The 26849-nt window shown below is 41.6% G+C and overlaps 1 protein-coding gene across 16 annotated transcripts in view; it reads right to left on the bottom strand.

Moving 5' to 3' along the window:
• PRUNE2 (prune homolog 2 with BCH domain) overlaps nt 1–26849 on the bottom strand; it is a 279200-nt gene that overhangs the window by 77118 nt on the left and 175233 nt on the right. For 15 of the 16 annotated variants that reach the window (XR_008315441.1, XR_008315442.1, XM_053292147.1 and 12 more), the window contains 3 exons: nt 17263–17421; nt 6653–13445; nt 3841–4645 (listed from right to left, as the gene is read on the bottom strand). Coding sequence is in view for 14 of the 16 variants with exons in the window: in XM_053292147.1 (XP_053148122.1) it covers nt 3841–4645; nt 6653–13445; nt 17263–17421 (7757 nt within the window). In the remaining 2 variants the exon portion in view is untranslated. Of the gene's footprint in view, nt 1–3840; nt 4646–5461; nt 5645–6652; nt 13446–17262; nt 17422–26849 lie in introns of those variants that run through there. The other variant, XM_053292149.1, reaches the window with a different exon arrangement.

The following is a 26849-nucleotide window of genomic DNA, read 5'->3' as shown; positions in this document are numbered from 1 at the left end:
TTGGTGGGCAATGGAGGTCCAGATTAACGTGCTGAGAAAGACTAAGATTATCTTGCTAAAGGAGTCTAGATAGCTATGTGCAGAGGTATAGGGAGGCTTGTGGAGGCCCATGTGCGGCTGCTGTGGTGGCCCCCCTGCCCCCGCATCTGATGCCAGATGCAGAGGGCAAGCTAGCCACGCCCCCTCATCTGACTTCAGGTGCAGAGGTGTGGTCTCCCTCCCAAATGAGGTTGCGCCACCCCGTTTGGAAGGGAATCGGCCCACGCTGCTTTGGGCAGCATGGGCCGGAGTGACTCTCCATGCCTTAAAGGAGCGTGGCCTCCTTTGGGAGGGAAATCGATCGGCCCCACTGGGTTGGCAGTGAAACCAGAAGTGGCATTCCCTGCCCTTAAGGCAGGGAGAGTCACTCTGGTCATGCTGCTAAAGCAGCACGAGCCAATTTCGGTTCCAAATGGGGCCACACAGCCCCATTTGGGACTGAAATAACACCCCCTCACATCTGGCAACAGGCACGGGGGGCATGTCTGGACCTGCACTTGTGGCCCCTGATTGGTGGCGGCCTGGGTACTTTGAACGCGTTCACCCAATGGTGGCTCCACCCTCTGGCTATGTGTCTCTAACAAGGCCTGTGTGGGAATAATTGTAGGTAACTGAGGATCCCTACAGTCACATGGAAGTGAAATAATGGCAGAACTGGGTCTACATAATAATAATGGCTTGGATCCAAAAGGGTCTAGCACAATCAGAAAGGTACTCCCATGCTTGCAAGTGGAGGACCACCATTTCTACCATTTTCCCCTTTCTGCTACAGTCCCCCATGCCATATCCTACACCATTTTCAAGAGTTTCCTGATCTTCAGGATTGGCATATTTCAGGGGCAGGTGAGGGTGCATAATTTTATGTGGGATGTAAGCAGGGTTGCCAGATAGAGAGAGTGGCTAGCTATTATGCATGGATCTAGCCTAACTGATGTTTTCCACTTAAAGCAGTTTCAACTAGTTATTTCACACTGTCCCAGGCTTTTGCTGTTTCCCTGCTGTAATTATTGCATGCATCATCAGCTATTTTTACATTGTTCCATATTATCATGTCCTCCAACATTTCACAATGGAAAACAGGGACACCTGGGCAAGTGGGCTCAGGCAGGTCTAGAGGCAGAGTTCAGAAGCCCAGGTACATGTAAATAACAATAAAATGTATCCAAGTATAGGCAAAGTGCATTTTCTTCCCCAGTGAGTAAACATATCCTATTCCCCTATGCCTAGAATTAGGAGAATGTAACTCAGCAAATCAGAGATAATTCAATTTTTCCATGTATGTGTGGGGTGGCTAGATGGATTTTATTTATTAATTAAAATATTTAATGTACTGCCCAATCCACAGACTCAGGAATGCAAGAAAAGCATCCAAGATTTTAAAATAAAACAAATAAAACTCCACTGAAATCAAAGGGCAAACGTCCAGCAGAAAAGAAATGTCTTCAACAAGAATTTAAAGACTGAAAGAGAGGAGGCAGACCGAATCTGGGAGGGAAGAGAGTTCCAGAGTAGGGGGGCAGCAACAGAGAAAGCCCTTCCATGGGCCCTAGTACTATGGACCTCTCTTAAGACGAGGGACCGAAAGAAGGGCAACCGCAGAAGATTTCAGAGGATGGGACAGGACTGGCTGGAAGAGGCGATCCTGAAGGTTAAAAGATGCTAAGCCCTGAAGGGTTTTAAAGGTGAGAATCAGCACTTTGAATTGGACCCGGAAGCAAACAGATAACCAGTGCAGCGATAGCAAGAGAGGCGTCACACTATCATATCTTCTATGTGGCTATTGCATTCAACAGGATCTTTTGGTCTAGACACATGAGAATGATATCTTTGGATTAGGCAGACCCCCTCCTGCCTTCAAACCAGCTGAACAGCTGGTTCTTCGAACCAGTTCGGAGGCCCTTAAAAGGGTTCATGCACATCCCTAGTATTAGCACCTTATTGCAGATGTAGGTCATGAGAAATGGTGGGCTCCCTACCTACTACTTTATGGCAGAGGAAAGTTCTGAACTAGGGACTTCTGGATCACAGACCAACCTTTTAGACATTACACTGCTTGTGAAATGACTAATATGCTTGATAACCACCACAAATTCATGGGAGATATGTGACTTTCTGTATAGTTCGGTTTCTTAGATTACTGTACTGTACTATCTCTTTAAGTGCAATTGTACAAAAGTTGTTAGTTTCACATTTTATGGTAGAAAGGGGGAACATCAGATTACCTTTCTGTCATGTGAAACCACTCTTTTACAAACTGTGCTTAGTTGTAGTTTGCATGTGAATTACCTAATTTTGTAAACTGCAAATAGAAAATCAAAGTATCCTTCACAGCAGGTGCCGAGATATATTACAGCAGGTATCGTTTGAAATAAATTAGGAGGACCATGTGAAGAAAATAGTTAGGCATGACCTGACAGTTCTTTGTGAAGAACATTTGGCTCTCATTTGGATGTGCAGGGGGAAGGGGAAGGAGGAGCAAACCCACCAGCAATTTTTGAGAGCAGGGGGCATTATCAGGAGGCACCCACCTCTGCCACTAGAGCTTGATCCACAGACCACTATTTTTTGCAAGAGGCCTGTGGATTTTTCCCCCAAAAGGCCTGTTGCAACCATCTGGGCAACAACATAGTGCTTCTAGACAAAAGTGAGGGCTACCAGTGGGGGCAGCCATTTCCCCCCAGAAATTCTCTCAAGTGGCAATGCATGATGACCTAGCATTACTCTGCCAAGCACTTCTTGGGGAGAAATGGCGGCTGTCAGTGGAGCCAGCCATTATATTTCCAGAAGCCTGCCAGCAACATTAAATGATGAGGTGTTGTCCTGATGGGGCTTCTGAGGAAAATAGTGAGGCTGTTCACAGGCGCAGCCAAGCCCAGACTAGGGCCGCCCATCCCAGCAAGCCTGATCCCAGCGCTCCCGTCACACCAAGCCCAAGTTTTTAACCTGGCGTTCAGCCGAAGTTACACTAACCTATGGTCGTCAGCTTATAATAAAGGTGTATTCTATAATAAAAGGTGCATTCTATTACATATTTTTCAATGCTGGTGACATGGGCAGTGCAGACCCACTCAGGTGTCATGAACCCAACCTTGCATCCATTATTGCATAGGAACGCCGGAAGCTGCCTTATAGCGAGTCAGCCCACTGTCCATTTTGCTCAGTATTGTCTACTCAGATTGGCAGCGGCTTCTCCAAGGTTACAGGGAGGATCTCTCCTAGCCCTATCTGGAGATGCCAGCGAGGGAACTTGGAACCTTCTGCATGCAAACATTCCCAGAGCGGCACCATCCATTAAGCGGAATATCTTACAGTGCTCACACATGTAGTCTCCCATTCCAATGCAAACCAGGGTGGACCCTGATTAGAAAAGAGGGCAATTCATGTTTGTAACCACAAGGCCAATTCTTGCCAGTCATAGATGTGGAGTGTTTGGGGGATGAGGCAGTGGAGGACTCGGCTCCTGACCCTCAGCCACATTTAGAGGATATCATCTCAAACATGATCCTGCAACCACTGATGCTGGAGTTTGCATCAGGGAAGGCACTAAACTGAGTACACAAAGCACAACACAGGAAACACATGGGGTTTTTCCTGTGTAAGAAAAGCTATCAAGCTAGGTTTAGTTCCATGAAATCCAGCATCCTTTCTGTAACTGTCAAAATGGTAATTAATTTGAAAAAACAGTAAACTATACACTCTGTCTGTATAATTATAAATAGCATTCAGTTCTGGAATGTTCTTCCGCTATTTGACCTGTTTATACAGAATAAAATCAGAACTAAAATGTGTGGGCTGCCTTACCCTGGTATGTGACTGAGTTCTCTTTCACTGCCAACAAATTGAGTCTCATCTTCCATTTCTTGGTCTACTATCATGCCACCTCCAGGATGCTGTTGTGAATGGACATCCAATTCACCACCACCAGCAACAACTTGAAATAAAAGAGCATCTGTCACTGCATTGTGTGAATTCTTCTCCTCTTGTTCCAATGATTTGTGAGGGCTTCTTTCTAACCGAGTTCCAGCTTGTGCCTCACAGATTAATTCCTGGCTTAAAACATCTTCTAATTCTTTAACAGAATGTCTAGACAGTGACTCTATTGTGCCTGTCCTGCTACAGTTCTCTTCAGGTGATATATCATCCACTCCATTTTGGCCCACCATAGTCCATTCCTGATCTTGAACAGGGCTTCTGGGTGATTTCTTTTCATCTTCCAGTGTTTGAGGCACAACAGCAGAACTTTTCTCTGCTAAATAAAAAGAATCCCATTCAGTTGCCAGAGCAGACTGCCCTTCACTTTCATTTATTATGGAGATCGACTGAAATGTATCCGAGGAGTCTGCTGAAAAGGTTTCAAGAGAATCTGTTTGTTCTGCTACTGATGTAGCTTCCTGTGAAGTGAAATTACTTTCTCGTGTTACTAAGATATCCTTCCTCAAAGATACATTTTCTTCATCAGTAACAAGGACATAATCCATCTCTAGTGAAGATTGATCTTCGGTCTCCTTTAACTTTATATCTTCTCTGATTCCTGTTCTTATCATATCTGGGTTGTCAGTAGACTTGCACTCTTTACCCTCAGAACTAAGTCCATCATAGACTGGTTCTGATGAAAAAGAACAAGAAAAAAACCTTTTTACTTTCTAAACCTATTTTGAAAACAAAATAATTTCTATATCATTTAAACAATTTCTCTTCTATTTTTTGCAAATAGTTCCTTGAACTAATTTATCATCTAATCTAGGCAATCTCAATCAATCAATCTTTATTACAGTCATACACCAACATAAAGTATAAGGGGTGATTACATGTTAAAAGTAAGAGTAGATAAAAAGTACACATTGTGATTACATATGGTATGGTACGTAAAGTAAATAATAATACTAAAAATAATAAAATTGTAAAAAGTAAACAGGGAGCATGAGGGCATAAAAGTAATAAAAGTGCATAAAAGGCATAAAAAGGGATGAGGGGAAAATAAAAATGGTTGTAAAAAGATTAAAGGACACGAGAAGACAAAAATAAATAAAAGCCTAAGTAATAAAACTGGATAATGGTCAGACTATTTTTATTTATTATTATTTTTAAAAACATGTTATATCCCGCTCTTCCTCCAAGGAGCCCAGAGTGTTGTACTACATACTTAAGTTTCTTCTCAAAACAACCCTGTGAAGTAGGTTAGGCTGAGAGAGAAGTGACTGGCCCAGAGCATAAGGCTATAAGGGGCAATAAGAAAAAGGGAATAGTGTAAGTCTTTCCGTTGAATCAATATTGACTTAGCATGTTTAGAGCCTGCCCTGAGTCACTGACAGAGGCACTCTTACCCCCCCCCCCGATCTTGGGGACTCAGTCTGTGGCCTCCAAGGTCCAGAGGGACCTCCAAAGGACCAGAGGGGCCTTCTGCCACCACCCCACCTCACACCTGCCCTGCCACTGCCCCGTGGTGCCAAAAACTTCAAGAATTCTAGCTGCCATGTGTGCGGTCGGGGGTGAGGGATGGGCCGAGCATGCCTCCTCAACCCCCATGGTGGTGGCGTCGGCGTCGGCGGCAGGTGGAGCGGGAACAGGCACTGGGCCTGACTGTTTAGCCCAGCAGCTCTTGAGAACTGCGAGGTGCTCCAGCGTGCTTGTGCAGTTAGAACAGAATGTTGCAAGCCAGTGATGTCAGGGCTTGCGACACTCTATTCCAACTGTGCAGGCACACTGGAGCGCCTCGCAGTTCTCAAGGGCCGCTGGGCTGAACGGTCAGGCCCAGTGCCTGCTCCCGCTCCACCCTCCGCCACCATGGGGGTGGGGGAGCTCTGCTTGGGTCACTCCCACGCACCCTGGCAGCACACAGGGTGGCTATAATTCTTGAAGTTTTTGGCACTGCAGTTCAGCACCACAGGGCATCAGGAGGGTGGGGTGGTGGTAGGAGGCCCCCCTGGGCCTTTGAAGCCCCCGCCCCCGGACCTTTTGGCACTGCAGTTTGGCACGGCAAGGCAGCGACGGCATTCTTCTGGGGAGGCCCTCCATGGGTGACCTTTGAAAAATGCAGGTTTAACGTTAAAAAATACTTTGTAATTTTAACTCACGGGGGGGGGGAGTTCCGAAGCCCTTCAGGTGCAGGCACCAAAATTACTTAGGTTTGCCCCAGTCACCAAGGGTCAGATTAAGGCTGATAGGACTCACTGCCTACCATCTGCTGACAAATGCTGGTCGCTGCTGCACAGAACCTGGCAACGCTATATGTGATGGCAGGCTTAAAGTCAGAAAGCAGCAAGGAACTATCTAGGCAATTTAGAGCAGTAAAAGAATTACATAAATATAAATTTTTATATTGCATGTTGTGCTACAGCAGAATAATGCTGTAGAGAGTACAGTAAAACCTGACTGTTTCTTTGTTAATAAGCAAAAAGTAATAATCTGTATCACCTGATTTTTAAAGCGATTACAATGGAAATATTTAAGCACAGAGTTTGAATCCCTAAAATACATACACGTGTGTGTTTGTGTGTGTGTGTGTGTGTGTGTGCGCATAATCCTGTAGTTCAGCTTCATAGTATATCATCTACATGTACATTTTTATTTGTCTAACTAACTTGTATTATTATCAAATACATTAATTACTCACCACTGGTCATGCTTATGACTCCACCTGCTGGTGAATCAATACTAATTGATTCTGTTTCATACTCAAATTCTTTCAAAGTATCCGTTGATTTAGGGGTCACTTCAGATTCTAACAATAAAGATCCCCAACCTTGATCTTCTTGAGAACATTCCTTAACCTCACTATTAGCATAATCAGATTTAGATGCTGAAAGATTCATTTCCTCTTCACCAGCTGATGAGTAAATATTACTTGAACGTGTTTCATGTTCAAATTCTTCCAAAACATATGAAGATTCAGGAGTCTCATCAGATTCTAACAAAAGTGATCCCCAGCCTTGATCTTCCTGAGTACATTGTACAACCTCTCCTTTTACTTCTCTAGCTTTAGATTCTGAAAGATGCATTTCATCTCCACCAGCTGGAGATAAATCAATATTACTTGATCCTGTTTCATGCTCAAAACTTTTCAAAGTGTAAGAAGATTCAGGAGTCACTTCAGATTCCACTAACAGTGATCCCCAATCCTGATCTGTTTGGGAATGTTCTGCATCTTCCCCCTTGGTAGCAGCAGTTTTAGACTCTGAAATATTCATGTTGCCTTCTTTAAAAGTGAATTCTGTGCTGAATGGCACATCAAATGGAGAAGTATATGTCAGTGGTGATTGTTCACTGTGTGTTCCTATAAATCCAGGGCTATGATTCACATGTACATTTTCAGGTTCTTGTGTAATATTAGTTGCATACTGACCTCCTTCACCATATACGAAATCTTCTCCCTCCTCTTCTAGGGAGGCTTGAAGTGAGTGTTTCTTTGTGAGTGTTGCATCCATTTCTATTCCCTCATCCAATCCACTGTCTAATGATGTTGGATGATTAATTTCACTCAATATGGTGGATGGGTCATTAGTAATTGATGTCTTATTCATGCTGTGGTCTCTACTGATTTCATTGATAATAATACCCATATCTGACGTTTCTAGTTGATCAACCACCTCTGTTGTATGATCAAAGTTTGAAATTTGATCACTGCCAAAAAAGTTGCCACATATAGAACTATCAGTGGGGGGAAATGAAGCAACAGCACAATCCATCAATTTAACTGCATCTGCAGAAGCTAAGGCTTCGTGTTTTCCAACATTGTTATTTTCAAATACATTGTATTCCAGATTTAGGGATCTTCCTTCCAAACCTCCAGCACGGGAACTTGACAGATTCAGTAGTTTAATAGTTGTTTCATTTGCTATGTCTGATTCCTGACTAGTATTTTCCCTTCCAATCCCAGATGGTTCTTCAGTTCTAGGAGATGTAAGTTGGGAAGATTCACCAAAGCTTGTCTCATAATTATCTGAGAGACATGAATTGTTCCCTTCAGAACATAACTCTTCCCTATCAAATCCCAGCTGCTGATTAAATTCAAAGTCTGTATCTTTGCATATATCTGACAGCATGAGAGACATCTGAGTCGCTTCTTTGGGCTCAGCTAGAACAGAAGATTGTGCACATGTTTGCTTGCTTTCATATTCATGGCAAACATCAGGACTGCTTGAGGCTTGTGAACTGCTGTCTTGATCACAGTGACTTAATATATCAGGATTTTCTCTGCTTGTTCTCAGAATAAAAGGCTGTTCAGCATCAGTCCACAAATCAGGATCAACAGCAAATGCCTGACAGTCCTCAGGGGTGTTATTTTGCAATATATCTGGAACAAATGGATTTTGTTGTGGAACTGTGTCTTCAACACAGGTTGGGATGGATTTCACTGATGTTTTTAAAGGTAGTGGAGGAACAAATGTAGATTTTCCATTGCTCTGTTTTTGATCAAATTGATTTGTTATGTTAACATTATTTGGACTGCTGGATATTACATTCATATTATCTTTTAAAAGGTGGAATGCTGGATCTACTTGAGCAAGTTCATTCAACAGGCTTGACTGCCCGTCTTCTAGAACAGCTTGTTTAAGGGTCTCTTGATCTCTATTAGCTATAACAAAAGTGTCTTCTATTACATCTTTTTCAGCCTTACATGCTGGTAACAGCTGATCACATTCTCCAGAATTAACAGTACCGTGATCTAATCCATCTTTTTGGGTAGCCAAGAAATGTTTTCTATTTTTGCATTCACTTCCACTATTATATTGATTTGATTGATGTTCACTACTAGCCGGATCAGAGAGATTTGATTCATCTAGTTGTTCATTTCTCTGTATTAGTACTCCCCATGCATCATCAGAAGCAGTGACTACTGTGCTCTTAAGTTTTAAATCATCAGAATTATATTGCTGACCTTCCACTGAATTCTCAGTTTTGATTTGTGAATTCCACCATTCTGAAGAATCATCTGAAAATCCAAGTGTTTCCACGAAGTACCCTTGATCTTTACCTACTGTGCTTCCTGAATGACCTTGCAACAGCACATCCCATGCGTCTGTATTCTTTGGAGCATTATTTTCTTCACAATTTACAGAAGGAGTTTGTGCAGTATAATCATTCACTATACATGAATTCCAAATATCTGTATCGTATGGATGTTCATGGGAAGTGCTTACATGTACTTCACCTTGAATTGTTTCCCATTGTGCTAAATATTTAGAAGCTTCATGAACACAATCCTCCCTTGAAGTGTTAAGAGCACTAGCATCATCAGAGTTTTTATTTAATATGACCACATTGATATTTTTCTCCAAATCAGGTTGAGCATCTGAATTTTCTGAATCAATTGCAACATTTGTTTCACTGGACTGCAAACCTTCTTGCTTTCCAATATCATTAACTTTATCCTCCAGTTCATTAAGGTATAAATCCAACTGTATCCCTGCCTGATGTGCATTTGAGTATTCTGAATCCTCATCTATTCCAGGACTTGATAAAGAAGATACTGTGTCATCCTCCACATGTGTGTTCCAAAGATCTAAGTTTTTTGGAACTTTGTGATCAGTACTTGTTTCAGAATCTTCTTGACTTTTATTCTCAAGGGATTCTTTCCCAGATACTTTTACTTTGTCATTATTTGTGATGTCCCAAACATCTTCATTTTCTTTTTGATCAGTAGTTGCTTGCAAGCTGTCCCAAATATGAATATCTGTAGAAGAATCACTTATATCAGGATTTGTTGCACTGGAATGTGTATCATCATGAACTGAACTATTACATGAGTTGTCTGCCTTGCAGATGCTTTTTATTGAAATATCTACTGGGAAACTATTCATGGTATCTGACATGGTAAGAGTTTCACTTATCTCAGGACTTGTTCCAGTAGATGGCAATTGCTCATTCACTGATACATTCCAGGCATCTAGAATTTGGGACAATTCATGATGAGGTATAATATCAATACAGTTTTCATCTAAAAGCTTCTTCTCAGAGTCCAGACTTTTAGAAAGTTCACTTTTCTCAGAAGAATCAATTTCATCTGACAATGAGTTATTTGTTCCAGGCATATTTATAGTATCCAAAGCCTCAATATATTCTGAATATGGATTCTGTGGAATGTTACTCTTTTGAGTTTGATCCTCTAGTGGTATCTCATGACCACTGCTCATTTCTAAGATGTTTTCACTAGTTTCTAATCCAAAGCTACAAATTTTCAAGTTAGACACTGATTCTCCAAATAAATGCTCATGGTGTTCTCCTTTTGGTACAGATGTAATTAGCAAAACACTTGATGCCTCTGACTTAGGGCTATTCTTTACCAATTCATTCCATAAACCTTGATTTTCAACCATTATTGGAGAGTGCTTTTCTTGGTTGTGCTCCCCACTAAGGGAACTTGGAGAGTGACTTTCCATCTTGGAGATGTTTATATTGTGTGCAGATATATCCTCATCAAAACTATTAGAAACTGAAGGAGATGCAACATTAAAGCCATGTTTTTGGTGATCATCTATGTCAGAATGTACCAAACGTATGTTATCTTTTTGTGGGGATGTAGAAAAACATTCTGCATTACCATCTAAAGATCTCTTCTTTTCCTCATTAAAACAATGTGTCTGACTGGGAAATGGTATGTTCATTTCAGATGATTCTGATACTACTTCTTCTAGACTTCCACTACTTCTTGTTTTTTCTGGTGAGCTGAGATAGTCAGAAACTGTCTTGCTTTCCTCTGAACTATTGACACATGACACAGAGAGCAAAAGTGATAGTGGTGTATAGTCATTTTGCATGATTTCATTCCTAATATTGTTAAAGGCAACTTGTCCACTTTCCTCATCTGTCCTTTTACATTCCTTGACTCTTTGGATTGAGGCAGAGGATATATCATTGTGCTCCCCTCCAACCTGTTGATTCTGTTGAAGTTGTTGATCTTCTTGGTTCAGTTGTTCATCTGCAAATGTGCCCAGTTCCGAGTCTTCGTTTCTTTTTATCTGATCACAAATTGAAGTTATGCTTTCCAAGCTAATTGTTTCCAAAGGGGGAGGGCGTATATCATCAAGGATGATCCTACTACAGATTTCAGGTTTTTCTTCTTCCACTTGCAGAATATTATTTTGAAGTGAGTAGCTGTTTTTCTTTTTAGATATGAGCATTATTTCACAGTTCTCAGAACAAGGACTACTTCCATCAAGATTTCCATCACTCTCTAAAGAATATGTGGTACCTTTTTGTTCTAAATCAAGTAAAACTGTATTAGTTTCTATTTCAACAGCAAATTCAGAGTTTACAGATTCCATTTGCTTCTCTTTATTAAGTGGGCCTCTGTTTCCATGGTTTGGTATGGATGGGGTTATAGGAGATGGCTGGGGTAATGATTTCTCATCTGCTATATCATATGTTTCAGGATCACCTGAATTCAAGTGAATCATTTGATCAAGCATTAGTTCATTGTCAGAATGTCTGCCCTCACTTTCTCTTTCATCTCCAACCCCTGTTGGTGATACATATGAATCAGATGTTGAATAATTTGTATCTGGTGGAGAAACAATCACGTCTTCACATGTGTTTGATATGATAAGGTCTGAATTTCTGTATGACAAAAATGGATCTTCCCAAGGGACTAGGCTTCCAAGGACCTCTTTTCTAATATCTGTGTCATACATATCCCAGCCATCTGTATTAAATTGTTTTCGCTTATGTACCGTATCATTTTGGTATTCCATGGCTAATTTAACATTCTTCTCCATATTACCAACAGCAGGTTTTGCATTTTCATATGATCCGTGCTCTTCTATTGTACTATCTTGCCATTTGTTCTTGGTTTCTAGATCTACTTGGTTGCTTAGATTTTCACATTTATAGTGTGCAGAGAGTTCTGGAGAATCTGATATACCACAGTTAGACACAGACCATGTATCAAGATTCCTTGGTGAAATCTGATCAAAATCCATCTGAGGAACATTCCATGCACTATCTGAACGTTTACAGTTATCATCAAGCTTTCCCCAAACATTACGTGAATTTATTTCAGTGTGTCCATTATTTTTCATGGTACCCCATGGACTAGATATTGCAGGAGCTGGTTGACTGGACTTCCACATGTCAGCAAAGGCTTCTATTTGTTGTTCATTGTCTTTCTGTTGGCATTTCAAGGCATGCTTATTATGAGCAGGACTAAACTGGTTCTCCCAAATGCCTGCTCTTGAATATTCTGTATGCTTTGGTTGTTTTTGCACACATACGGAGTCTGAAGATCTTCTATCACCTTGTTGTCTCAGCAACAGATCTGCTTTATAATCTTTCCATGAATCAGGACTCTGAAATACAGCTTCTTGATCAGTTGAACTCCATGCCTCAACATTTTTTGAATCTAATTCAAAACCATCCCACCAGCTCCCATATCTAACACGAGATTGAGAACTGTTCACATGGCCAATTTCATTAATTTTTTTAATGACATCTTGTGGATAAAAGAATGGTGGTCCACTATCTAAAGGTGAAGTTTCCACCAGACTATTCACGGGGGTTGGTGGGGTTCCTCTTTCAACATTTTTCAACACTTCAGGACAAGAAGAAGAATCATTTTCCAAGCTTAATTTTTTTCCAGAGAAATCTCTAGAATTTTCTTGCCTCTGGCTACACTCATCAAATTTTATTAAACCATCTTCTTCATTTGCTGTCATTAGTATATCAGTTGAATAATTTGTGATGTCAGATTGTGATAGATTTGTCTCATCAAGGACTTTTGAGTCACGTGGTGGCTGTCCTTCTGACGAGCCACTATCATGGAAAAAATCATCAGCAGGGGAACAGTCCACAGAATGAGAAGATGCAGTCTGAACTGTAGACATTTGTGCTAAATCAAAGTTGAAAAGATCAAAATTGTCATTGCTGTTTCTAGACGGAGACTTTTCTTCTTCAGCTACTGCTCCTTCAGGAATGGGACTATAGGAATCAAAACCAGAAAGAAAACTGTGATGAGATGCAGCTCCTTCTGCTACTGGGCTATCATCACTTAGAAAAACTGAGCTCTCCTTGGAAGATCTGCTACTTCTAATAGTAGCCAGTCCACTGTCTGGACTCACAAGGTCTATGTTAACATCAACATGGACTTGGGCAGATCCATTATGATCTTGAGGGTTCTCTATAAAGTTGACAGCACTTGGTTGTGGTTCAATGTCAGAACCGTATAGCTCCATAATTCCAGAAGACCCTTGAGAAAGTGGAGCACTTCCAGCAACAGCTTCAGTGGAAGATGTTCTACTGTTTGGTGCCATTTCAGGATGTCTCCTGCTGATAACATCTTTCATTAACAGAAAAATTTCATCACAATTTGCTAATGAATTTTCTTGTTGATAAATAAGGAGTTGTTCACATCCATATTCCAGAGGATCCAACTCCAGACAAGGATTCTGACATTCTTCTAACTCACAGCAAATCTGTTGAGAAAGAATAGTGGGGTTTTTAAAATATCAATAGTATTTTACATGTAATTAAAGTTTGTTTAACTAGAATAAATTATGCCCTTCTAATTGTTCACTATTTTAAAAATAATGTATTGCATTTTCTGGTCTGCAAGAACTTGGGGGTTCAGAACAAATTCTTCAGGGTTTTCCTTTTGAGAAAGTACTAAAGACTTATGGTGTCTTTACAGTAATCTGGTTATAGTGTGTACAGTACAGTATTAGGAAACTTCAGAAGCAAGCACAAAGACGACGACGACTACTACTACTACTACTACTACTACTATTATTATTACATTTATATCCCGCTCTTCCTCCAAGGAGCCCAGAGCAGTGTACTAAAGTTTCTCCTCACAACAACCTGCGAAGTAGGTTAGGCTGAGAGAGAAGTGACTGGCCCAGAGTCACCCAGCTAGTATCATGGCTGAATGGGGATTTTAACTCTGGTCTCCCCGGGCCTAGTCCAGCACTCTAACCACTACACCACGCTGGCTCTGATTCAAAGAATCATAGAGTCAGTCCTCTGAAATCCAAATATCAAACCGCAATTCTTACACATCTAACATATTCAAACATGGCAAACTAGTTTTCAGTCCTAGTACCATTCTGAAGGTGGGTGAAACTCAATGTACATTTCAATGCAGCGTTAGGCAAAGACCAGCCAAAATGCCATTATGCTTCAATCAATATGCATATGGAGAAATTAGGACTTCAGTCATAGACTCCGAAGTCTCTTAAAATCATTTGGATTCAGCTCTGGATGTACATATCCTATTGCTGACATCTAGACTAATGCTGCACTAACACAATGAACAAAGTTGCACACATAAGAACATAATGGAAAACCATATCTTTATGCTACAAAAATGAGTACTGGAAGGTTGTGGGCTCACAGTATCCCTTCTCTCCCCCTCCCCTCATGTCCTTTGCTTGTGCAGCCAGAAATTCTACTTGCTTTAAACTACAGTTTCACAGCTTACACAGGTCAGTAAAGGTGTGAAATTCAATTCACCCTCAAATTGATTTGGGTCAAATCGGGGGTGATTCGCAAATTTGACCTTGAATTAAATTGCCCCCAAAATAGAGGACCTGATTTGGATAGAGGAGAATCACCAGGCGGGTAGAGCAGCCCTCCAAGGTGGACTGACATGCTAAGTCTGGAGTGGAGGGCTGGTCTATCTGCTGATCCCAGTTGGTAGACCAGCTCTCCCTGAGAAAATGATGGTAGAATAACTCAAAAATCAGGGTGATTTGAGGTTGATTCACTGAGGCAGTCAGCCAAACCAGCTGCATTCGACAAATCAATTTGAGGTTTTAGTGATTCAATTCGAGCTCGAATCAAATCGCAAAAATTGATTCATGTTCACCCCTACACATCAGGCACTGTGTTTTAACTCTGGCTTCTAAACCCGTTTGTGAAACAAGAATGTGAAGGTGGTTTCAAATTCTGGTTTGGAAATTAAAACAAAACCACAGTTTTTGTCTTTGCACAAGCTGCAGAACCATAGTTTAAAGAAACCTCTTCTGAAACATCATGGCTCCATAATGTAGCCAAGAGATAACAGGTGCAGGTGCACACAAGCCCATAGCTCTCCAGGACTTATTCATGAAGTGGGAGACCATGGTTTTCCATTAATATGAGCCCCTGGTGGCGCAGTGGTAAAACTGCCACCCTGTAACCAGAAGGTTACAAGTTTGATCCTGACCAGGGGCTCAAGGTTGACTCAGCCTTCCATCCTTCCGAGGTCGGTAAAATGAGTACCCAGAATGTTGGGGGCAATATGGTAAATCATTGTAAACCGCTTAGAGAGCTCTGGTTATAAAGTGCTATTGTAAGTGCTATTGCTAATAAGTGCTATTGCTAGTGTAATGTAAGTGCTTAATGTAAGTGCTATTGCTAGTGCTATTATGTCTGAACCACCCCAGTGGGAGAAATAAGATCTTCAGTGAGCATACAATTATTCTGAAATTCAAAAATTGATTAATTGATTGCATTTCTATTCTGCCCCATACAAAAAAGTCCCTGGGCAGTTCACAATAAAAAAAACCATTAAAACACTGACACAATTAAAACAGTTTAAAAATACAGATGGAAAAGCTAAAATCCGAAGCTTTAAAGCTATAAACTAAAAGCCTGGCCAAACAGGTATATTTTCTTTCAGGTCCTTCTTTAAAACATTCAGAGAAGGGGAAACTCTAATTTCATTAGGAAGCATGTTCCAGAGTCCCGGGGCAACTCTAGAAAAGGCCCAGTTTTGAGTAACTACTAACTGAGCTGGTGGCAACCACAACCGAACCTCCTCAGATGATCTTCAGGTATTAAAAATTCGTTTTAATGAACTCTTTATATTGACAAATTGATGACACCAACTTCCCAGGCAAAGCTCCTAAGCTCTTCTAGAATAATAACGTGTATCTGTCTCAACTAATATCTGGATCTGTTTGGATACTGTTTGCAGAACCAAAGTGAAACAGGAAATCATTTGGCTCTTATTTGATGTGGACAGAGGCAAAAGTGCTTGGCAGGGCTGGTTCCTAAGGACAATCAAATTCTGCAAGTTAGTGACAAAACTGAATTCATAATATACTAAGCCCTTTCTCATGTGCCGTGAGAAACGGCCACCGATTCTGCAGGGAAGCCAGAAAGCACTTACCTCCCCGCAGACTATTGTCCTGCCACCCCTGGGTGTGCTCACACAAGCACCGGCTCCTGCCAGTAGCTCTGAGGTTGAGGTGCCAGGACACGCTGCCCGGCTTCACCCCATCCCCCAAGAGCACCAATAATGCACCGTGCAAGTGCACGGTGCATTATGAGGATCCCCCCTCCCCTCTACGAGTCTGCCAGCCACAGCTGCAAGCAGCCATGGCTGACACACAATCAAATAAATGGGGTTAGGAGAGCACTCGCCCTCCTAACCCTATTTAGAAGGGAGGCTCCATAGGTGGGTTTGCCATCATGGTGCCACTGGAATTGGGCCCGATCCCGGCAGCTCACACAGGCATGCAAAACTGGGCCGGACTCTCTCAGCCTGGTTTTGCACACATGTGTGAATAGCCTCACTTTCTCCAGTCATCCCAAATATTTGATAACAGATGATAACCTTCCAAATGTATATAGAGTAGAATTCTTCTATTAAGATGGTTTTGGAACACATGCACCTTGTTCATGGTAAAAAACAAACAAACATGAATGGAAGAATAAACAGTATAACAGATATTAAGTATTATATGAAATCCAGCAATATCAGCAGAGCCAAACTGGGTAGATGCGTTCCTTCTCTGTTAATATATTTTCTGATAACATAGAACAATTCTATTGGCAGGGCTTTAAATGGCAGAGAAATAAGGACTTTAGGGCAACTATACTGGGACAATTTGTGGTTAATCTGAATAGTAAATCTGAATAAAAACATGGCCTAGCCCCTATATATTTATTAAATGGACAGCAAAATAAGGACATTAATGAGGAGTCCTGTATAAGAAAAGTTGTTGTGGTGGTTTAAAATAAAATAAAAAATCCTTAGTCTTCAGTAACTTAAATTTGTATTATCCCCCTGCATTAATACAAATAAAATAAATTAGTATTCTCTTTAACCACTTTCACCATTACTCATGAATTATCATGGATACTATATGTTCTACAGTCTATCAATAGGGTCAGTAAAGTTTCTCAATAGGGTCAGTAAAGACACATATTCTATGTTTTAAAAAGATATAACACTGAAAGATTATGTAATGGGATATCCTATACTATGACACAGAGAAAACTGCTTCACTGTTTCAGGATCCTTACCTGATTTCCCAGCTCCATGTTTTCTGAATAAACTGCTATTTGCCTTTTTTCCTGTCCTTCATCAGATATGTAGCTGGCCAAAATGACAAGGACATCAACACCGTATTTATCTACAAATGCTTTTAGGTCTCTAGTCATGTTTCTGTGAAGCAGGGAATCCTGAAATGTGACAAAAGTATGTCTTACCAAAGGAATGAATCATTTCTGTCCCTTAATGTCCAGGGGTAAATGAAAAAACCAATCAGGTTATGCATTTCTTTCTTTAAACAAAATATGCTGCCTTTCTTTGTTAAAAATAGACACAACGTGGCTAACAAAAATTCAAAATATAAAACACAATCAAACAAAACCAACAACAACATAATATGAAACCCGAAAAGCAATAGCCTAAACAAAGCAGATCTGGTTTCACTGATCAAAGGTTTTGCAAAACAAAAATGCTCTTATGAACCCAAATAATTACTGGAGTCCCATGGACAGCGCTGTTAAAGCATAATTAAAGTCACATATTCATATAGACTTTCACCAGGGATGATAAACACATCTTTTTTCTCAAGTGAATAGTCCTATTTAAACTATAAATATATGGTTACTGTAATGTGTAATATTGAAACAGTCAATTTTTAATTTGAATTGTAGTCCCCACAGAGGTAGTCCCCAGAGAGGCATAGTCCTATATTAAAAGGCATACTATTAAATTTTATTTATTTATGTTTGTTTGTTTGTTTGTTTAAAATATGTTTGTTTCGCATTTTGACCAAATGGACCTCAAAGTGGCTATTACCACATTTTTGTCACTGAGAGACAGAGGACATGGGCACTCCTATAACAGCAAGCAGGGTTATACAGTAGCATTTGTTAAAGCGTGTGAAAATCTGAAAATACATAATGCTAGTTGGTGGAGTTTCCTTTGGTAGAAATTCAAAATATTTGTGAAAACAGTCTTATTATTAATCCAGCCCTATTATTAGTGGCTGGCACTCCGGCTACTACTGTGCTGGTAGCCGGAAGTGCAACTGTGCCAGACATCCAGACTCATAGTGTGTAATCATGCAAGGGAGAAGGACCAATTTTTTAATACCTACCCTTACTTCTGACGCCTACTTTGCCTCCCAAAAACGTGTTCCTCAGAGCTGCACGGCCCTCAGGGACATAATTTCAGGAAACACAGCGGGCTTCAGAGAGAAGGGGAAATATTCAAAAATCGGCCCTCCCCCTCGCATGATCCCACACTATTAATCTGGATGATGTCAGTCTCCATGAGCTTTTTCATACAGGGCTTTTAGTTCACATCTCCTCTGGAATGGAGGGTGTGCATTCACATATCGGCCGGCCAGATTTACTCCAAAGTCCTTGAAAGCACTTCACACACAGTTTTGGGATTTCATTGTGCATTAAAGTGTAGCCCAATTTATATCCAGGGTAAAAAAATCCATGTTTTGCTTCAGTTTGGGGGGGCGGGGCAACTTCAAACTCACAATAAGGCCTTGCAGTAAACTTGTGGTAAAGCCTGCTGTCTGAAAATGCTCTATTTATATGAATCCAGATTTTAGAACTGCTTTGTTCACATTTGATGACTGTATGCCATTCTTGCCTTACCTTTAAGCCTGAACCACCAATTACTAAGCATAATCAAGGCCGTTTCCATAGTATAATTATCAGTTGCAAGGCACCAGAAAATGATAAAAAGCTTATCTATGTTTCATTCATTCCATTTAGTTAAATACTTAGAAAAAGTCCCATGTCCACAAATACAAAGCGGGGATACAATAATTTTAGATTATGAAGACCACAAAGAACTGTAGCCTAGTAACAACAGGATTCTGGAATTTTGGTTAGGACCACTGAAGCCTTCAGTAAGCACAGTAGACTTTACAAAAGCTTTGCTAGAAGGGGTTATCTGACAATAGGATCAATTCTTAAATCCTCTACCTCAAAAGATACAATGCTGACCCAGTTGCAACTCTCTGAGCACAAAGAAACACTGCTCACCTAGCTCTTTTGGACAACGCCTGGAGGCTTTACACACAGGGCTTCTACCTCGAATCTCCTTCGGAAGCGTGTGTGCGTTCACACACCAGCCAAACTTACCGTGAAGTCCCTTCGAGATCTTGGACCCACTCCACACACAAGTCGGGCTTTGTCTTGAAAATTCTAGCTTATCTCGAGGTATTTCTGGGTTTTTTAAATGCTGGGTTCAAACTACTTTTTCTGAAAACGCTGGAGTAAATAGGGAGAGGCACTGACGTTGAATCATTAGCATGATGAGGGATACTCTCTTTACAAATGCTGATGTAGCTCTTTAGTATTCTCTCTCCCTCCCCCCATTGGCTAAAAGGAAAACAGGGATGCCTGCCATGTAAACCTGCATCAAAAGCAAACCCGAGAGCAGAGGGGAGGGGCTGCTTCCCTTAATGCTGTGGGTTTACTCTGAAGTGGCTTTGCTCAACATTTACCCCATAGCATGAAGCCATGTGCGAATAACTCCCAGGGACTCATTATGTACAGATCCCTTCCTCCTGGTCAATACAATAGGGAACAGCAAAGAAGAAACTATGCAACCTATACAGACAGACATTTCTTCAGGAAAGCAAGGAGAATCCTTCATGTTTTCCAATTCCATTTACCCATGCTCTAAAATCTAGTCAATACCTATACGGAATATATGCAGTAGTAGTAGTAGTCACTATTGTTATGCCATGTCTGCTCCCTCAGTCTGACTGAAAGAGAGGCCTTATTCTTTCTAGGGACCTTTACACACATGGCTTTTAGTTCGCATCTCCTCTGGAAAGGAGGGTGCAAGCCACATACCAGCTGGATTTACTCCAAAGTTGCAGCAGGCTATCAGGGACCAGTTCACACATGATTCTGGTTTTCCCTGAATTACTGCTGTGCATTCTAGCTTAGCCCGAATTATGTCCAGGGTAAAAAAAATTCCTCTATTTGTGGTAGCTTTTTTTTTTTAAACCGAGCTTTCTGGTATGCCTCGCCATTTCTCCCGTGATATGTGGAGGGGCCATTGCCAATAATTCAGCTTTCCCCAAAACTTGCACTTTTGTGGTTTTAAAAAAACTTCAAGTGGCGCCAATCAGCTTCAGAAAGAGCCTGCAGCTCAGGAGGGGCTTTTCGCTGGGGATCAGAGGAGGAGGTGTGAAGCCTTGACTGCCTTACCCCAAACCCAGCTGTTAGGGAACATAGGAAGCTGCCATATACTCAGTCAGACCACGGATCCATCTCGCTCAGTACTGTCTTCACAGACTGGCAGTGGCTTCTCCAAGGTTACAGGCAGGAATGTCTCTCAGCCCTATCTTGGAGATGCCAGGGAAAGAACTTGGAACCTAGGTGCTCTTCCCAGAGCGGCTCCATCCCCTAAGGGGACTATCTTACAGTGCTCACACTTCTAGACTCCCTTTCATATGCAACCAGGACAGACCCTGCTTAGCTAAGGGGACAAGTCAATCTAGCTACCACAAGACCAGCTCTCCCTATCTGAACAGCCCATCTAATCACCCAAATTAAACAGCTGTGAATCTACTGCAAAGCAGATTCGCTCTTTCGATACCCCACAGCATGAAGCCATGTCGGCATAACTCTCAAGGGCATGTATCATGAGACTAAACTCTGCTCCACTGTATTAATTTCATTCCTGCAATGTTTGCTTCTGGCTAAGTCATGGAACAACTGAGAAGCTATGAGGCATGTGGTACTGGACAGTTAACAACAATATCTTCTGAAAATGGGAAGCCCGGAACACTTCGGACATTCTATGGGAAGGCAGCTGCCTGATACTGGCAATCATAAACCAGATGGTGTAGTCTGTTCTAACCAAAGAGCATTGTGACTTGAGGTATGTTGCCCCACCTTGTATCAGCTTTGGCCCGGAATTATATTTTAGGATGATCTTGGCAAGAATATGTTGAGCAGTTTAGGTGATGACTGGATGTGCTTCTTTATTTGGACATGGCTGGCTACTGTAATTTCCGCATAATAAAAATGGAACCAAGCTATAATGTATAGGGTTTACAGGGAAGAAGAGAACACTATGGATTATCATCTTGATTCAAAATGGACTCATTCTTCCAAGCTTTTTTCAGATAATTCTGAAAAAAGCAGCCTTCCCTGCAGCTGGTTTTGCTTTCCCCCCACTGTCCCAAAACTACCTTGCAGGGGAAGGAGAAGGAGATGAATGAGCTGTGGGGAAAGCCTCAGTAAAGAGTCAAAGCCCTGGCAAACTACAATTCCCAAAGATCACTGTGCTCCCTGATGGTTTAAAGTCTAATGAAGGTCAGAGAAACTGTCCTTCATGTCACATACCTATTGCTGCTGCTGCTGCAAGGTAAACTTTGGGAAAGGGGAGCAGTCAGGATGGGTAGATTCATTTATAATGCCTGGGCACTTCTGTGATAACAGCCCAGCTCGGGGTGGACAGATGCTAGCCTGAACACACTGCTATCCAGTGGCCCCCCTACCAAATGCCAAATTGCCGGAAGTCCCAATCTGCCATAGGGGGCAGCTCAGAATGGGCTGTGCTTATTTAAGAGTCAAAGCAAAATTCTAAGACCATTTGGCTCAGATTGTAGTGAATGGAAACATTCACTATTTCCAAATGGGGGATGGGGTTGATTTAGAAACCCTCCCAGTGTCAAAATTTGGGAATATCACTATGTGACAAACTATGTGCCATCTTGCCAGCCCTGAACCTCAAACACTAGCATGGTTATGTCCCATCTGATCTGACCCACCCACATATTTCATACATTGCTAGATTTATGAGATGGCAACCATGTTGTTTGGGGAGGAAAAGATGAACTAATAGAAAACTAGAAAGATTTGCCAGAGGTCTCACTCTAACAGTCCCACAAACTCTCTCAAAAAACAGCAATGACTAAATTAGATTTTTCTTTAATAGTTTTTGTTTGTTTGTACTGTGAGTAAGCTATATACGTCTGCTCCACATACTTGCTGTTTTTAGTTCCTATTTGTTGCAACAACTCAGCAAAATCAAGAATAAATTCAGTGGTGTTTTTCTTTATTTTCCCTTTTGGCTTATGGCATTTGTATTCAAGACTATTCATTGTTGTCTTCTGGCTAAGCACATTCTCACATGACATTATTGGCTTTTATGCTGCTACTAAGCAACATACACTCTAAATCAACAGCAGTTCATCAACAACACACCAGAACTGCATATTCAGGTGGGCATTTAATTTGCTTCCCCATCCCCAACCATACACATCTGTCTCCTACCTGATAAATTACTCTTTAGCTTGCATGTGTACAAATACTATTTATTAATCTACTCAGACGTGTCCAGAAAATGTGTTTTGTTTTCCCTTAAGTTAAAATTAAAATGAAAACACTTCACTGAACATTAGAAAGGAAAAATGTTTTTCCTCCATAAAAAAATGAAGCTCTTTTTCAAAATTGTATGTGCCTTGCATGTGGGAGCTGATTTTATCATTCCTGTGTTGCATTCTGGTAGAGTCTCAAAAAAGAGTGATAGGGCACATGGCCAAAATGTAATTGGGAATATAGTATACTGGGGAACAGATTAAATTAAATAACAGTTATGCAAATGCTGCAGGGCATAGAAAAGGACCTAATGACCTGCTTTAGCCCAAGGTATTGTGCAGACTCCGTGGAATTTTTGTCCTTTTCTTCTTTGAAGAAAACACCAGCCATGTTCTTGCCAGCAAGCCATATTTTGGGATAGTGCAAAGAAAGAGCATTCCTCTACTCCAATGTCTCAATCGCACTGGATCATGGGCTCATGACCTTAGTATCCACTTTACTCTGCCCAGTTTTTAAAAAAAACTAGGCTCAAGGCAAGTCGATAGCACAGGTTGTGCTGGCAGCATGCCTTCAGGTCTAAGCTATCAAGGCAGATCAAAACCAGGACACGCCCATACCTCACTAACAAGGGATGCCAGGCTATTCAGACCCTACTTCAAAGGCCACTCACTGACAGGAGGGATCTCCTCATCTAAAAGAGATAATAGTGAAGCACTCTTGGGAGTAATGCAAATAAAGTGGCACATTTCCCAAACTCCTTATGAATTAACAAATTGGCTGGCAGTGACATAGACTCAGCGGAGAGGCTCATAAAAACTATATATGTGTACTCTTTCCACACCTGGTCTCAAGACAGTCAATCAAGCCACATTTATACCACATTTATATAGCTTCATCTTGCCTTTGTTGGGCAAGCTACATTCAGAATAATTAAGTTTGAGGGGCAATATATTTCTTTGTCTTTCATGAAATCTGCCACCCTCTGGGTAAGCAGAATAGCTTGGAAACTGCCTCACGGCATTTTTTGATGTATATCTACCCAAAGCACATGGCCTTGGAATCTGTTTGGGCCACTATCCTATTGACTCTCGTATGTGCCAGTGTCATATATGCCTAACCCTTCACTCCTCACTCTGCTTTCCTGCCTGTTCCTCAAGACCAGCCAGGCCTGCTTAACTTTGGCCCCCCCAGCTGTTTTTGGACTACAACTCCCATAATCACCAGCCACAGTGACCAATAGCCAGGGATTATGTGAGTTGTATGCCAAAATCTGCAAGAGGGCCAAAGCTGAGCAGGCCACTCAAGGGGAAGTGGCCAACGTGCACCAAATGCACTAACTTACCTGGGAAGGATAAGTAAACTAACCTCTTGCCCTTCTAAGTCTTCTTGCCACCTCTCTCCCTTCTCTGCCTCCCTTCCTGCTCCCCAAGCACTTTTCACAGAAAGCCTTAAGCTAGGCACTGGTCTAAGGGCCTTAGCCAACCTGGCTTACTCTTAATTAGGACTTTAGCTAAATTACTTCCAGTAAGATTCATAGTCTTGTCATGTCTACACCTACAAAGATTAGAATCGTTCGGGCCATGGTTTTTTACATGACACTCTATGGATGCGAAAGCTGGACTTCGAAGAAACAAGACAGAAAAAACATTGACGCTTTTGAACTTTGGTGCTGGAGAAGACGTTTGAGGATTCCATGGACAGCCAGGAAAACAAACAAATCAATCCAGAATTTTCACTCGAGGTACAAATGACCAGGCTCAAACTATCATACTTCGGACACATTATGCGAAAACCCAGGTCCCTTGAGAAGTCCGTAATACTGGGGAAAATTGAAGGCAAGAGAAGAAGACAACCAGAAGCAGGTGGATGGACTCGATTACGACAGCAATGAATGCACTACTGAGAGACCTCAAAGGCCAAATTGAAAACAGATCATCCTGGAAAGAATCTATGTGATCGCTAAGAGTCAACACAGACTTGACAGCACTTATCAATCAATCAATCAATCAATCAATCAATCAATCAATCAATCAATCAATCAAGACTCATAGTTATAAACCAGCCAAGATTGACTGCATTGCCTAACTAAACTTTTGCCTTCTATACCCCCATTTTACCCTTAATAAAGCCCTTCAACTGCATTCCTGTCTCCTCATTTTTCCAATACTCCAAAACTTGCTCAGATTAATACTGGGACCGAACTACTCTCCAAGCCAAGCTAATTTTCCCAAGTCAAGCCAAAAGCATAGTGAGGTGTCCAGCCAGCACCTCGGTGCAGTTCTGGTAACAATGTCATGTTTCAAGTTGCTTTGGAAGTTCCTATGAGTTAAGAGGTTTGCATTTAACCTTACTGGGTGGGCGGGGGGGGGGCAGTGTTAGAAAAAAGTGGCCCAAAAGCCTTTTGGCACACAGAACTGCTTACATTGCTCTCTGGATTATGGCAAAATTCTGCCTAAGATATTAGAGAGAGCTCACAAAAGTTGTCCTAGCCATTTTCTGGTTATACTCTGATTGAGATTTTTTTTTTTTTTAAACCACTTGAGTTTATGGTTACTATAAGATCCTTTTAGCTAAAATCTTTAAGCCATGTGTTCTTAAATCTTATGTAACATAAATGCTAATAGCAACCCTAACAATACCATAAACAGTGGGTCTATTTGAGGTGATGAGAGATGGAGGCTGTTCACACAAGCAGTCCTACCCAGGCTTGGGCAGCTCTACCTGGGTATGGTTGCTTGCATGAAGTGCTGGGATTGGCCACCTCACCAGGCAGTTCAGGAATTTCCCATGGGCTTTTACCTGGGTAAAAGGGTGTGAGCATGACACCGGTCATGACACAGGTTGTGTGACTACGTAGCCTGCATGGAGCCCGAGCAGACACAGAGCCAGGCACCCAGAGCGCCCAGCTTGAGGGGAAATCTTTAGGCATATCTCCTGGCCAGGATGCATTTTTCCAGCCTCCAGAAATCCACACTGCCCACAGCAACGAGGATTGTGTGGGTGTGTAAGCCGCACACCACACACAACCCGGATTATCTTGGGGAAGGTAAGATTGATCTTGCCTTACCACTACTCCCTTCCACCAGGCTGTAATAGTCATGGGAATGACCTTATGATGTTCTAAACAAATTAACAAATCACCAAGGCCACATGGCATTGACCCAAGAGTTCTTAAATAACTATAATGTGAAGTTGCTGATCACCTAGCAAAGAATATGTAACTTGTCCCTATGTTCAGGCTCTATACCATAGGACTGTAAAGTAGCCAATATAACTCTGATTTTCAAAAGGGGATCGGGTGTGTGTGGGGGGGAACCAGCATATTACAGACCTGTTATCTTAACGTCTGTGCCAAGTAAATTAATGGACAGCATACTTAGACTAAAATGTTAAACACATAGAAGAACGGGCCTTGCTGAAGGAAAACCAGAATGGCTTCCGTAAGGGCAAGTCTTGCCTCACTAACCTTTTGGAGTTCTTTATGAGTGTCAACAGGCACGTGGATAAAGGTGATCCAGTTGACATATTATACTTGGACTTCCAAAAAGCTTTTGACAAAGTTCCCCACCAAAGGCTCTTGCTTAAACTTAGCAGTCATGGCATAATGGACAGGTTCATGTGTGAATTGGTAACTGGTTGAAGGACAGAAAACAGAGGGTAGGAATAAATGGACAGTTTTCACAATGGGGGGGAAGTAAGAAGTGGGGTCCCCCAGGGATCTGTACTAGGACCAGGGCTTTTTAACTTGTTCATAAATGATCTAGAAGTTGGAGTAAGCAGCGAAGTGGCAAAATTTGCAGATGACACTAAACTATTTAGGGTAGTGATATCCACAACAGAATGTGAGGAGCTACAAAAATATATCTCCAAACTGGGGGAGTGGGTGACTTAGGAACATAGGAAACTGCCATATACTGAGTCAGACCATTGGTCTATCTAGCTCAATATTGTCTTCACAGACTGGCAGTGGCTTCTCCAAGGTTGCAGGCAAGAATCTCTCGTAGACCTATCCTGGAGAAGGCAGGGAGGGAACTTGAAACCTTCTGCTCTTCCCATGACAAGCCATGCTTGCTAGCACAAGACCAGCTCTCCTCTCCCGAAATGGCACAGGCAGTTCAATGTAAGGAAGTGTAAAATCATGCATATTGGGACAAAAATCTCCAACTTCACATATACACTGATGGGTTCTGAGCTGTCAGCAACTGACCAAGAGAGATCTTGGGGCTGTGGTGGACAGTTTGTTGAAAGTGTTGACTCAGTGGTGAAAAATGCAAATCCCATGCTAGGGATCATTA

This window comes from Hemicordylus capensis, chromosome 2 (genome assembly GCF_027244095.1).
Source record: "Hemicordylus capensis ecotype Gifberg chromosome 2, rHemCap1.1.pri, whole genome shotgun sequence".
NCBI classification, from domain to species: domain Eukaryota; kingdom Metazoa; phylum Chordata; class Lepidosauria; order Squamata; family Cordylidae; genus Hemicordylus; species Hemicordylus capensis.
This window is presented reverse-complemented; position numbering and strand designations above follow the sequence as displayed.